The sequence below is a fragment of the Doryrhamphus excisus genome, chromosome 10 (genome assembly GCF_030265055.1).
Source record: "Doryrhamphus excisus isolate RoL2022-K1 chromosome 10, RoL_Dexc_1.0, whole genome shotgun sequence".
NCBI classification, from domain to species: domain Eukaryota; kingdom Metazoa; phylum Chordata; class Actinopteri; order Syngnathiformes; family Syngnathidae; genus Doryrhamphus; species Doryrhamphus excisus.
The window spans coordinates 14072091-14084230 of NC_080475.1; the positions used below are offsets into that span (position 1 = coordinate 14072091).

Sequence of the window (12140 nt, forward strand, 5' to 3'; positions counted from 1 at the left end):
TTGCTTCTAATGCACTTTTCTGGTCAAAAAAACATGGGAAACCTCACACACACACTCAACAAGGGCCTCAGAAGCTTGCAAAAATGGCATAAAATGCAAGAGTTTGAGGGCTTTAATTTTTGACAAAAAAACGTATGTTTTTTTCAACTTGCTGAAAATGCACATTTCTGGTCAAAAAGACAGCGGACACCTCACACACACTCAACAGAAGAGCCCAAAAATGGCATAAAATGCCAAAGTTTGAGGGTGTCGATTTTTGAAAAAACGTAAGGGGTTAGTATGTCGTTTTTTTCAATTTTTTCTACTTGCTGAAAATGCACTTTTCTGGTCAAAAAGACAGTGGAAACCTCACACACACTCAATAGGGGGCCCAGAAGAGCCCAAAAATGGCATAAAATGCCAGTATTAAATTTTGTGATTTTTGAAAAAAACGTAAGGGGTTAGTATGTCGTTTTTTTCAATTTTTCCACTTGCTGAAAATGCACTTTTCTGGTCAAAAAGACAGCGGAAACCTCACACACACTCAACAGAGGGCTTAGAAGAGGCCAAAAATGGCATAAAATGCCAGTATTAAATTTTGTGATTTTTGAAAAAAACGTAAGGTGTTAGTATGTCGTTTTTTTCAATTTTTTCTACTTGCTGAAAATGCACTTTTCTGGTCAAAAAGACAGCGGAAACCTCACACACACTCAACAGGGGGCCCAGAAGAGCCCAAAAATGGCATAAAATGCCAGTATTAAATGTTGTGATTTTTGAAAAAAACGTAAGGGGTTAGTATGTCGTTTTTAAAAAATTTTTCAACTTGCTGAAAATGCACTTTTCTGGTCAAAAAGACAGTGGAAACCTCACACACACTCAACAGGGGGCCCAGAAGAGCCCAAAAATGGCATAAAATGCCAAAGTTTGAGGGTGTCGATTTTTGAAAAAAACGTAAGGGGTTAATATGTCGGTTTTTTTCAATTTTTTCAACTTGCTGAAAATGCACTTTTCTGGTCAAAAAGACAGCGGAAACCTCACACACACTCAACAGTGGGCCCAGAAGAGGCCAAAAATGGCATAAAATGCCAGTATTAAATTTTGTGATTTTTGAAAAAAACGTAAGGGGTTAGTATGTCGTTTTTTTCAATTTTTTCAACTTGCTGAAAATGCACTTTTCTGGTCAAAAAGACAGCGGAAACCTCACACACACTCAATAGGGGGCCCAGAAGAGCCCAAAAATGGCATAAAATGCCAGTATTAAATTTTGTGATTTTTGAAAAAAACGTAAGGGGTTAGTATGTCGTTTTTTTTTATTTTTTCAACTTGTTGAAAATGCACTTTTCTGGTCAAAAAGACAGCGGAAACCTCACACACACTCAACAGGGGGCCCAGAAGAGCCCAAAAATGGCATAAAATGCCAAAGTTTGAGGGTGTTGATTTTTGAAAAAACGTAAGGGGTTAATATGTCGTTTTTTTCAATTTTTTCTACTTGCTGAAAATGCACTTTTCTGGTCAAAAAGACAGCGGAAACCTCACACACACTCAATAGGGGGCCCAGAAGAGCCCAAAAATGGCATAAAATGCCAGTATTAAATTTTGTGATTTTTGAAAAAAACGTAAAGGGTTAGTATGTCGTTTTTTTTTATTTTTTCAACTTGCTGAAAATGCACTTTTCTGGTCAAAAAGACAGCGGAAACCTCACACACACTCAACAGGGGGCCCAGAAGAGCCCAAAAATGGCATAAAATGCCAAAGTTTGAGGGTGTCGATTTTTTAAAAAAACGTAAGGGGTTAGTATGTCGTTTTTTTCAATTTTTTCAACTTGCTGAAAATGCACTTTTCTGGTCAAAAAGACAGCGGAAACCTCACACACACTCAATAGGGGGCCCAGAAGAGCCCAAAAATGGCATAAAATGCCAGTATTAAATTTTGTGATTTTTGAAAAAAACGTAAGGGGTTAGTATGTCGTTTTTTTTCATTTTTTCAACTTGCTGAAAATGCACTTTTCTGGTCAAAAAGACAGCGGAAACCTCACACACACTCAACAGGGGGCCCAGAAGAGCCCAAAAATGGCATAAAATGCCAAAGTTTGAGGGTGTCGATTTTTGAAAAAACGTAAGGGGTTAATATGTCGTTTTTTTCAATTTTTTCAACTTGCTGAAAATGCACTTTTCTGGTCAAAAAAACAGCGGAAACCTCACACACACTCAATAGGGGGCCCAGAAGAGCCCAAAAATGGCATAAAATGCCAATGTTAAATTTTGTGATTTTTGAAAAAAACGTAAGGGGTTAGTATGTCGTTTTTTTTTTAATTTTTTCAACTTGCTGAAAATGCACTTTTCTGGTCAAAAAGACAGCGGAAACCTCACACACACTCAACAGGGGGCCCAGAAGAGCCCAAAAATGGCATAAAATGCCAAAGTTTGAGGGTGTCGATTTTTTAAAAAAACGTAAGGGGTTAGTATGTCGTTTTTTTCAATTTTTTCAACTTGCTGAAAATGCACTTTTCTGGTCAAAAAGACAGCGGAAACCTCACACACACTCAATAGGGGGCCCAGAAGAGCCCAAAAATGGCATAAAATGCCAGTATTAAATTTTGTGATTTTTGAAAAAAACGTAAGGGGTTAGTATGTCGTTTTTTTTTATTTTTTCAACTTGCTGAAAATGCACTTTTCTGGTCAAAAAGACAGCGGAAACCTCACACACACTCAACAGGGGGCCCAGAAGAGCCCAAAAATGGCATAAAATGCCAAAGTTTGAGGGTGTCGATTTTTTAAAAAAACGTAAGGGGTTAGTATGTCGTTTTTTTCAATTTTTTCAACTTGCTGAAAATGCACTTTTCTGGTCAAAAAGACAGCGGAAACCTCACACACACTCAATAGGGGGCCCAGAAGAGCCCAAAAATGGCATAAAATGCCAGTATTAAATTTTGTGATTTTTGAAAAAAACGTAAGGGTTAGTATGTCGTTTTTTTTTATTTTTTCAACTTGCTGAAAATGCACTTTTCTGGTCAAAAAGACAGCGGAAACCTCACACACACTCAACAGGGGGCCCAGAAGAGCCCAAAAATGGCATAAAATGCCAAAGTTTGAGGGTGTCGATTTTTGAAAAAACGTAAGGGGTTAATATGTCGTTTTTTTCAATTTTTTCAACTTGCTGAAAATGCACTTTTCTGGTCAAAAAGACAGCGGAAACCTCACACACACTCAATAGGGGGCCCAGAAGAGCCCAAAAATGGCATAAAATGCCAATGTTAAATTTTGTGATTTTTGAAAAAAACGTAAGGGGTTAGTATGTCGTTTTTTTTAATTTTTTCAACTTGCTGAAAATGCACTTTTCTGGTCAAAAAGACAGCGGAAACCTCACACACACTCAACAGGGGGCCCAGAAGAGCCCAAAAATGGCATAAAATGCCAAAGTTTGAGGGTGTCGATTTTTTAAAAAAACGTAAGGGGTTAGTATGTCGTTTTTTTCAATTTTTTCAACTTGCTGAAAATGCACTTTTCTGGTCAAAAAGACAGCGGAAACCTCACACACACTCAATAGGGGGCCCAGAAGAGCCCAAAAATGGCATAAAATGCCAAAGTTTGAGGGTGTCGATTTTTTAAAAAAACGTAAGGGGTTAGTATGTCGTTTTTTTCAATTTTTTCAACTTGCTGAAAATGCACTTTTCTGGTCAAAAAGACAGCGGAAACCTCACACACACTCAATAGGGGGCCCAGAGGAGCCCAAAAATGGCATAAAATGCCAGTATTAAATTTTGTGATTTTTGAAAAAAACGTAAGGGGTTAGTATGTCGTTTTTTTTTATTTTTTCAACTTGCTGAAAATGCACTTTTCTGGTCAAAAAGACAGCGGAAACCTCACACACACTCAACAGGGGGCCCAGAAGAGCCCAAAAATGGCATAACATGCCAAAGTTTGAGGGTGTCGTTTTTTGAAAAAACGTAAGGGGTTAATATGTCGTTTTTTTCAATTTTTTCAACTTGCTGAAAATGCACTTTTCTGGTCAAAAAGACAGCGGAAACCTCACACACACTCAACAGGGGGCCCAGAAGAGCCCAAAAATGGCATAAAATGCCAGTATTAAATTTTGTGATTTTTGAAAAAAACGTAAGGGGTTAGTATGTCGTTTTTTAAAAAAATTTCAACTTGCTGAAAATGCACTTTTCTGGTCAAAAAGACAGCGTAAACCTCACACACACTCAACAGAGGGCTTAGAAGAGCCCAAAAATGGCATAAAATGCCAGTATTAAATTTTGTGATTTTTAAAAAAAAACGTAAGGGGTTAGTATGTCGTTTTTTTCAATTTTTTCAACTTGCTGAAAATGCACTTTTCTGGTCAAAAAGACAGCGGAAACCTCACACACACTCAATAGGGGGCCCAGAAGAGCCCAAAAATGGCATAAAATGCCAGTATTAAATTTTGTGATTTTTCAAAAAAACGTAAGGGGTTAGTATGTCGTTTTTTAAAAAATTTTCAACTTGCTGAAAATGCACTTTTCTGGTCAAAAAGACAGTGGAAACCTCACACACACTCAACAGGGGGCCCAGAAGAGCCCCAAAATGGCATAAAATGCCAAAGTTTGAGGGTGTCGATTTTTGAAAAAAACGTAAGGGGTTAGTATGTCGTTTTTTAAAAAATTTTCAACTTGCTGAAAATGCACTTTTCTGATCAAAAGGACAGCGGAAACCTCACACACACTCAACAGTGGGCCCAGAAGAGGCCAAAAATGGCATAAAATGCCAGTATTAAATTTTGTAATTTTTGAAAAAAACGTAAGGGGTTAGTTAGTATGTCGTTTTTTTTTAATTTTTCAACTTGCTGAAAATGCACTTTTCTGGTCAAAAAGACAGCGGAAACCTCCAACACACTCAACAGGGGACCCAGAAGAGCCCAAAAATGGCATAAAATGCCAAAGTTTGAGGGTGTCGATTTTTTAAAAAAACGTAAGGGGTTAGTATGTCGTTTTTTTCAATTTTTTCAACTTGCTGAAAATGCACTTTTCTGGTCAAAAAGACAGCGGAAACCTCACACACACTCAATAGGGGGCCCAGAAGAGCCCAAAAATGGCATAAAATGCCAGTATTAAATTTTGTGATTTTTGAAAAAAACGTAAGGGGTTAGTATGTCGTTTTTTTTTATTTTTTCAACTTGCTGAAAATGCACTTTTCTGGTCAAAAAGACAGCGGAAACCTCACACACACTCAACAGGGGGCCCAGAAGAGCCCAAAAATGGCATAAAATGCCAAAGTTTGAGGGTGTCGATTTTTGAAAAAACGTAAGGGGTTAATATGTCGTTTTTTTCAATTTTTTCAACTTGCTGAAAATGCACTTTTCTGGTCAAAAAGACAGCGGAAACCTCACACACACTCAATAGGGGGCCCAGAAGAGCCCAAAAATGGCATAAAATGCCAATATTAAATTTTGTGATTTTTGAAAAAAATGTAAGGGGTTAGTATGTCGTTTTTTTCAATTTTTTCAACTTGCTGAAAATGCACTTTTCTGGTCAAAAAGACAGCGGAAACCTCACACACACTCAATAGGGGGCCCAGAAGAGCCCAAAAATGGCATAAAATGCCAAAGTTTGAGGGTGTCGATTTTTGAAAAAACGTAAGGGGTTAGTATGTCGTTTTTTTCAATTTTTCCACTTGCTGAAAATGCACTTTTCTGGTCAAAAAGACAGCGGAAACCTCACACACACTCAACAGGGGGCCCAGAAGAGGCCAAAAATGGCATAAAATGCCAGTATTAAATTTTGTGATTTTTGAAAAAAACGTAAGGGGTTAGTATGTCGTTTTTTTTAATTTTTCCACTTGCTGAAAATGCACTTTTCTGGTCAAAAAGACAGCGGAAACCTCACACACACTCAACAGGGGGCCCAGAAGAGGCCAAAAATGGCATAAAATGCCAGTATTAAATTTTGTGATTTTTGAAAAAAACGTAAGGGGTTAGTATGTAGTTTTTTTCCATTTTTTCAACTTGCTGAAAATGCACTTTTCTGGTCAAAAAGACAGCGGAAACCTCACACACACTCAATAGGGGGCCCAGAAGAGCCCAAAATTGCATAAAATGCCAAAGTTTGAGGGTGTCGATTTTTTAAAAAAATGTAAGGTGTTAGTATGTCGTTTTTTTCAATTTTTTCTACTTGCTGAAAATGCACTTTTCTGGTCAAAAAGACAGCGGAAACTTCACACACACTCAACAGGGGGCCCAGAAGAGCCCAAAAATGGCATAAAATGCCAAAATTTGAGGGTGTCGATTTTTGAAAAAACGTAAGGGGTTAGTATGTCGTTTTTTTCAATTTTTTCTACTTGCTGAAAATGCACTTTTCTGGTCAAAAAGACAGCGGAAACCTCACACACACTCAACAGGGGGCCCAGAAGAGCCCAAAAATGGCATAAAATGCCAAAGTTTGAGGGTGTCGATTTTTAAAAAAAAAAACGTAAGGTGTTAGTATGTTGTTTTTTTCAATTTTTTCTACTTGCTGAAAATGCACTTTTCTGGTCAAAAAGACAGCGGAAACTTCACACACACTCAACAGGGGCCCCAGGAGCGTCCAAAAATGCCATAAAATGCCAGAGTTTGAGGGTGGTGATTTTTGCCAAAAAAACGTAAGGGGTTAGTATGTCGTTTTGTTTGTGTGTTTTTTTCAACTTGCTTCTAACGCACTTTTATGGTCAAAAAACAGCAGAAACCTCACACACACTCAACACAATATATGTCATACTATTACAAGGTTGCTATATTTTCAAAAAATATATATATTTTTTTACATACATTCACACATACATACATCCATACATAGCTGGCTTCCACTTGCTGGCTATTGTCACATATTAGTGCAGTAAACATTGGCGTAAACTCTCACCAAACAACAATATTACATATAATAAAACAGACACAGCTCGACAATCATTCCACGCAACTTTCAAAAAGAGACCAAACTTCGTGTCTTACCTCAACGGCAACATGTGTGGACGAGAGCGCGCGCGTACCGTAACGCGATGACGTCACCACACGTCCCACACACGCGCAAAAAAAATCGTTGAACATCATTTTTAACTCGTTACATATGTCTGTCTGTCTGTCTGTCTGTGTTATGAAATTGTTTTATTTAGATGTATCCTTATAACACTGGTTGTTGTGGTGTATATCTGCTTCCTAAAAGTACGCCTATGTAGGCTGCATGACGTCATTGTGCTGCGCGAAGACTGCCCGAATTTTAAAGAACACGAAAGCGCCTCAAAATTCGTCCGATAAATGTGTCCTTCTGCTCTATTGAGAAGAAGTCTGCATTCAAACCAACCTTTGTGGCGATCGAAGACAGGTGCCATTCTTTAAGAAAGTGTAAACATTTAGACCACGTGACCACAACCAGGAAGTGTGACGAAAGCGAGACGGTCTGAATTCACAAGGCTGGTTCGCGGCTGGAGGAGGAGCCTCCGAACGTCTGGCCTTCGTTGAACGGGAATAGTAGAATGAAACACTGCCCCCATGCGGATATACGTAGTAACACAACCCTATACTCTAATTCTAAAGCATGTATATTTTACTCAATATGAAACTTTTGTTTAGTATAATAAAAATGCGCAAAAAGGAATCTACTGTAAAAATCTATGGTAAAAAACACTTAATGACACAATGAGACTATAAAATTGTTTGTGTTTTTCCCAGGACAAAAATGTTTTCCACTTGACTAACATAATCTCTATGCTTAGTCTACATACTCATTAGGTTGTTGTGGCTTGGAAAAAAATGCTGTTGTCCTCATACAATGCCACATGCATACAGTAAACAGCTATAACACATACAGTGCATAACAAACTTTAATGTGATTTAATGTATCGCCCTTACCTTTTGACTGCAAAGCTAGCCACACGTTCCCAAGAATAACTACACTTTTGCTGTATGTCAATTCAGCATAAAAGTCTATCTACATTACGCTTTTTTTCTTCCCTTCAGCACACACTTGTGTACTTTAAGGAGTACATGAAGCAATGTGAATGCATCATGGGGCATCGGCTTGAATTTCATTGTATTAGCAGTTTAGGACCCCCCCTCCCGACGTCCATTCCTCCTGTCTTGTTCCATCACGGCTGGCAGGAGCCAACACAACCCAACCAATTGAATGAGCCTCACAACAGTTTACTTCCATGAATGAGTTGTAGTTTATTGTAAATAAGAGACTTGTGTTGCAAATCTGAAGCTTTGCTCTCTTTTCTGGCCCTTAAAGGTCGCATGTAACCTTGCGCATGTGTTGAATTGGTGGCATTCAGTGTTGCATGTAACACGACTCCAACGTGGTGTGAAAGCTGGATGTAATAATAGTTATGTCATGGAGAGGCTGCAAATAACATCTTATATTTATGCAAACCGTAAGTTGATGTTATTTAAAAAAAATGCCACATGTGGAGTCAAGTCAATTTTTGTGGCAAATCCATATGGTTAACATGTGCATTGCGGTACTTATGTCACAAGAAAACAATGCATCTCTATGATGTTATGTGCTTTTATGGACACTTAATTAGGAACAGTGGTGCAATGTCCAAACTCAAACGTAACGAAAACTGGTAACAGTTTCTGGAAAAATTGGAAGTGCAACAATTAATTAATGATTAATTGATTATCCAATTAATCTGCAATTTTTTGGCATTTGGGACATTCATTTCCTAAGATTCATTCATTTCAGCTACTCATACTTTTACAGGAATTGTGTCATTTTACTTGCATTGAATGACCTGTCATAGTAAGTAATTTTATATTGAATCATTCAAGCGTCAAATGATTATGGGCAGTTCATAATACATCCACTAGATGGCAGCATAAAGCAGACAGTGCAAAGACAAGCAGCGTGTCCTTTTTATATCCCTCTTATACATTTTTTTAAAGACATGAAGAATGCATATTATGGGAACAAAAGAGAAGACAGACCTTACTAATGTTGAGCCTGAGAGGGGACGTAGGTCCCAATCTTTGTTTTATGTGTTTTTATGGGTTAAAGAATTGTTCACTGCAATCCAAATTCATGGCCACGTTTCCATTGGCAAGCAGGTACTACCAAGTACCATTTTTTTAGTTTTTAATTTCACTGCTAGCTGTCATTTTTTTTGTTGCCGTCAGTGTCCTTGAATAAAATCTATTCCCTAACAGTCATATGCTAAGAATAAACACAGGGGAACCTCACTCTCTTCTATTGTTTGATACCTTGTCCTGTTCCAAATGATGTGTTCAATGTAGCAACGTTTTTCTAGCTTCCTGTCATTCTATGTATGAATGAAAAACTGATCTTTGCCATAAAAGTATAACTGGATTAGTCCTGCCACAAAAGACTCCAATTTACTTCTTCTTTCGCTTTCGGCTTTCGGTATAGTATATATATAGTATATATATGGATTCTGTTATTCTCACCACCTTGTTAGCACCTTATTGCAGAGCTGTTGCACACACATGCACAGAGTGATGACTGCACCGTGACATAGACTAGAGTACGTATACAAACATGTAACTATTATAAGCGGGACAGTGTGCGTCTTTCTCCAGTTTACGAGCTGCCACTGACAGAGCACTTGTGTGTTGATAAGCATGGTGCTTGATAGATAGGTGGTCATGTGTTTCCACAGTGTCTGGCATGTGTGGTGGAAACTAGCATGGAAAAGTCGCAATGTGGCTATAAATAAATGTTGGAGTCTCGTGTTGCCGAAAGCTGATTTCTTTTCCACTTTTATTCCACTTTTTAGAGTCAGAAGAGTAAACAGTAAGTAACAATTTATTTTGTCCTAACGGTGTTTATTTTGTATAAGCACTTGCCTGTGTAGCATTATAGAGTGCGCATTGCTAATAGTCGTTTCCCATCTCAATCACGACTGGTAGTCACGTAAAAAACGTGTACTGTAAAAGGGGGTTATAAGGGACGGCGGGGTAATAAGGGACAATTTTCGGGAAAATGTTTTTTGAAGATTTGTTCAAGAATATATTCTTCTTTGAAAAAAAACAACACAAAGCAGTTTCCTGTTTAACATGAAAAGGCAGAATTACATTTAAAACAAATATAAACAAACAAATACATGATGTAGACATTGAAAGGGTGAAGGAAAATACATTTCTGGGGATCACAATAGATGAAAATATGAGCTGGAAACCTCATATTACAAATATACAACATAAGGTGGCCAGAAATATTTCAATATTGAACAAAACAAAAATTTTGTTCTCAATCAGAAATCACTCCACACTCTTTATTGCTCTCTGGTTCTACCACATCTTACTTATTGTGTGGAAATATGGGCTAATAACTATAAAAGCAATCTTCACTCGCTAAATGTACTGCAAAAAAGGTCAGTAAGGATAATTCATAATGCCGCCTACAGAGAACATACTAACTCCTTATTTCTAAAATCACAAATACTTCAACTTGCTGATATAGTTCATCTTCAAACAGCTAAAATAATGTGTAAGGTAAAAATAACAAATTCCCTAAAAATGTCATCCAATACTTCTCTACAAAAGAGGATCTTAGGGAAGAACTACATTTGAAACACTTATATGCTAGGACTACGTTAAAAAGCCATAGCATTTCAGTATGTGGAATCAAACTATGGAATGGATTGAGTAAGGAAGTCAAACAATGCACAACGATGAGCCAATTCAAGAAACAATACAAGCAGTTGATGTTTGCTAAATACAAGGATGAAGAGTCTTGAACCAGTCATGATGTGCTATACATATCACTATATTGACACTTACTATGGTACACATTATGTCATTGGATGGTCATATCACCTCGTACTTTGGTACGTGACAAAAAATTAAATTAATGTAAAATAAAGTAAAAAAAAAACAATTTAAATTATATTAGGAAAGCAGGAAGTGAACAAATGTAATAGTTACTGATTGTAAAAGTACCAGATGGAGGGGTAGGATTTAATAAGCTTTGCTTCTTCCTACTCCTTTTGGACATGTGGAACTGTGAAATGATTATGTGATGCATTCAATTGTAATCTGATGCATGCATACATGATTTACAGTATAGACGAGTAGTGTAAGGGAAGTTAATTTACACATTGAATGCTTGAGAGTGACTGTGTTTTAGTAGTATCTCTAGTTTACCTTTGAGCACCTGCTGTTGATCACACCAGCTGTTGGTCTTGTGATACTTTACTCACTTTATCTACCCCCCCCCAGCCCCCCTCCCAAACACACACACAGTTACTGTATTTCACCCACTTTTGCAACCATGAAAACTCTCTTCTGTCATCATCTTCACTGTGTTAGAGTTGAGTTTGTTTCTTAATTTAGTGGCCCACTTAAACCGGATGAGAGACTCCATTATCTCACCTTTCCACACTCAGCATCCAGCAGCTTTAATTACCTCTGCATGCGCTTTAAAATGTCAGTAAGTGAAACATGTTACACTTACTGATGTGCTGTTGTTTCAGTGAATTCATCAGCGCTATCAATGCTGGCAGTTTGTTCCTTATAATGTTAAATTACAACATTGGTTCTGTTTTGGGATAGTAAAAAGCCTTCCATTTATTTACATTGTATATAGAACACCCACTCGTACTGATATTTAAGAACTTGACAGTTACAGCACACACCCACACAAACTACCTTGATCTAATGTTCTTGTCTGTACATTATGTGCATGTGTAGTAAGTGTATGTATGTCAGCTGTCTGCGTGTACGAGCCAATGGGAACACGTGTTGATGCGCTGTAGCGTGTGTGCACACAGAAATCCCATGCCGGTACATGTTGCATAATAAGGCTGAGGTTTTGCAGCATGATGGATGACTGAAGCTACTTTCACCCTTGTTTGCATGCCAACACCTTTGGTCAAGGATGTTGTGTCATCATACGCAGACACACACACACACACACACACACACACACACACACACACACACACATGATGTGTGTTTCTAAATGAGACCAGTGTAGCATGTGTTAGGAAAGCTGCTATGGCAACGTTCATATTTTTTCTGCTCTGCGCTGTTAATTCTAAGCAGTTGTTTTTGATTAATGAAAGGAAACAGAGAGCAATTGTTCATATTAATCATATTTCAAGTTCATATTTCCCCGAGATTGACATTGATTGACACTGTATCTAATGTTCATTTCTACTGTTTTTTCCTCACGAGGGTCGCGGGGGTGCTGGAGC

The 12140-nt window shown here is 37.8% G+C and overlaps 1 protein-coding gene across 4 annotated transcripts in view; it reads right to left on the bottom strand.

The window, feature by feature from the left end:
* Window positions 1–12140, bottom strand: part of LOC131137091 (solute carrier family 41 member 1-like) — a 40563-nt gene that overhangs the window by 8968 nt on the left and 19455 nt on the right. Inside the window, exon 1 of one of the 4 annotated variants that reach the window (XM_058084631.1) lies at window positions 6940–7037. The exons of 2 other annotated variants lie outside the window; for them this stretch is intronic. In XM_058084631.1, the coding sequence (XP_057940614.1) occupies window positions 6940–7035 (96 nt within the window). In that variant the 5' untranslated portion in view covers window positions 7036–7037. Of the gene's footprint in view, window positions 1–6939; window positions 7038–7288; window positions 7405–12140 lie in introns of those variants that run through there. One more of the 4 variants, XM_058084632.1, reaches the window with a different exon arrangement.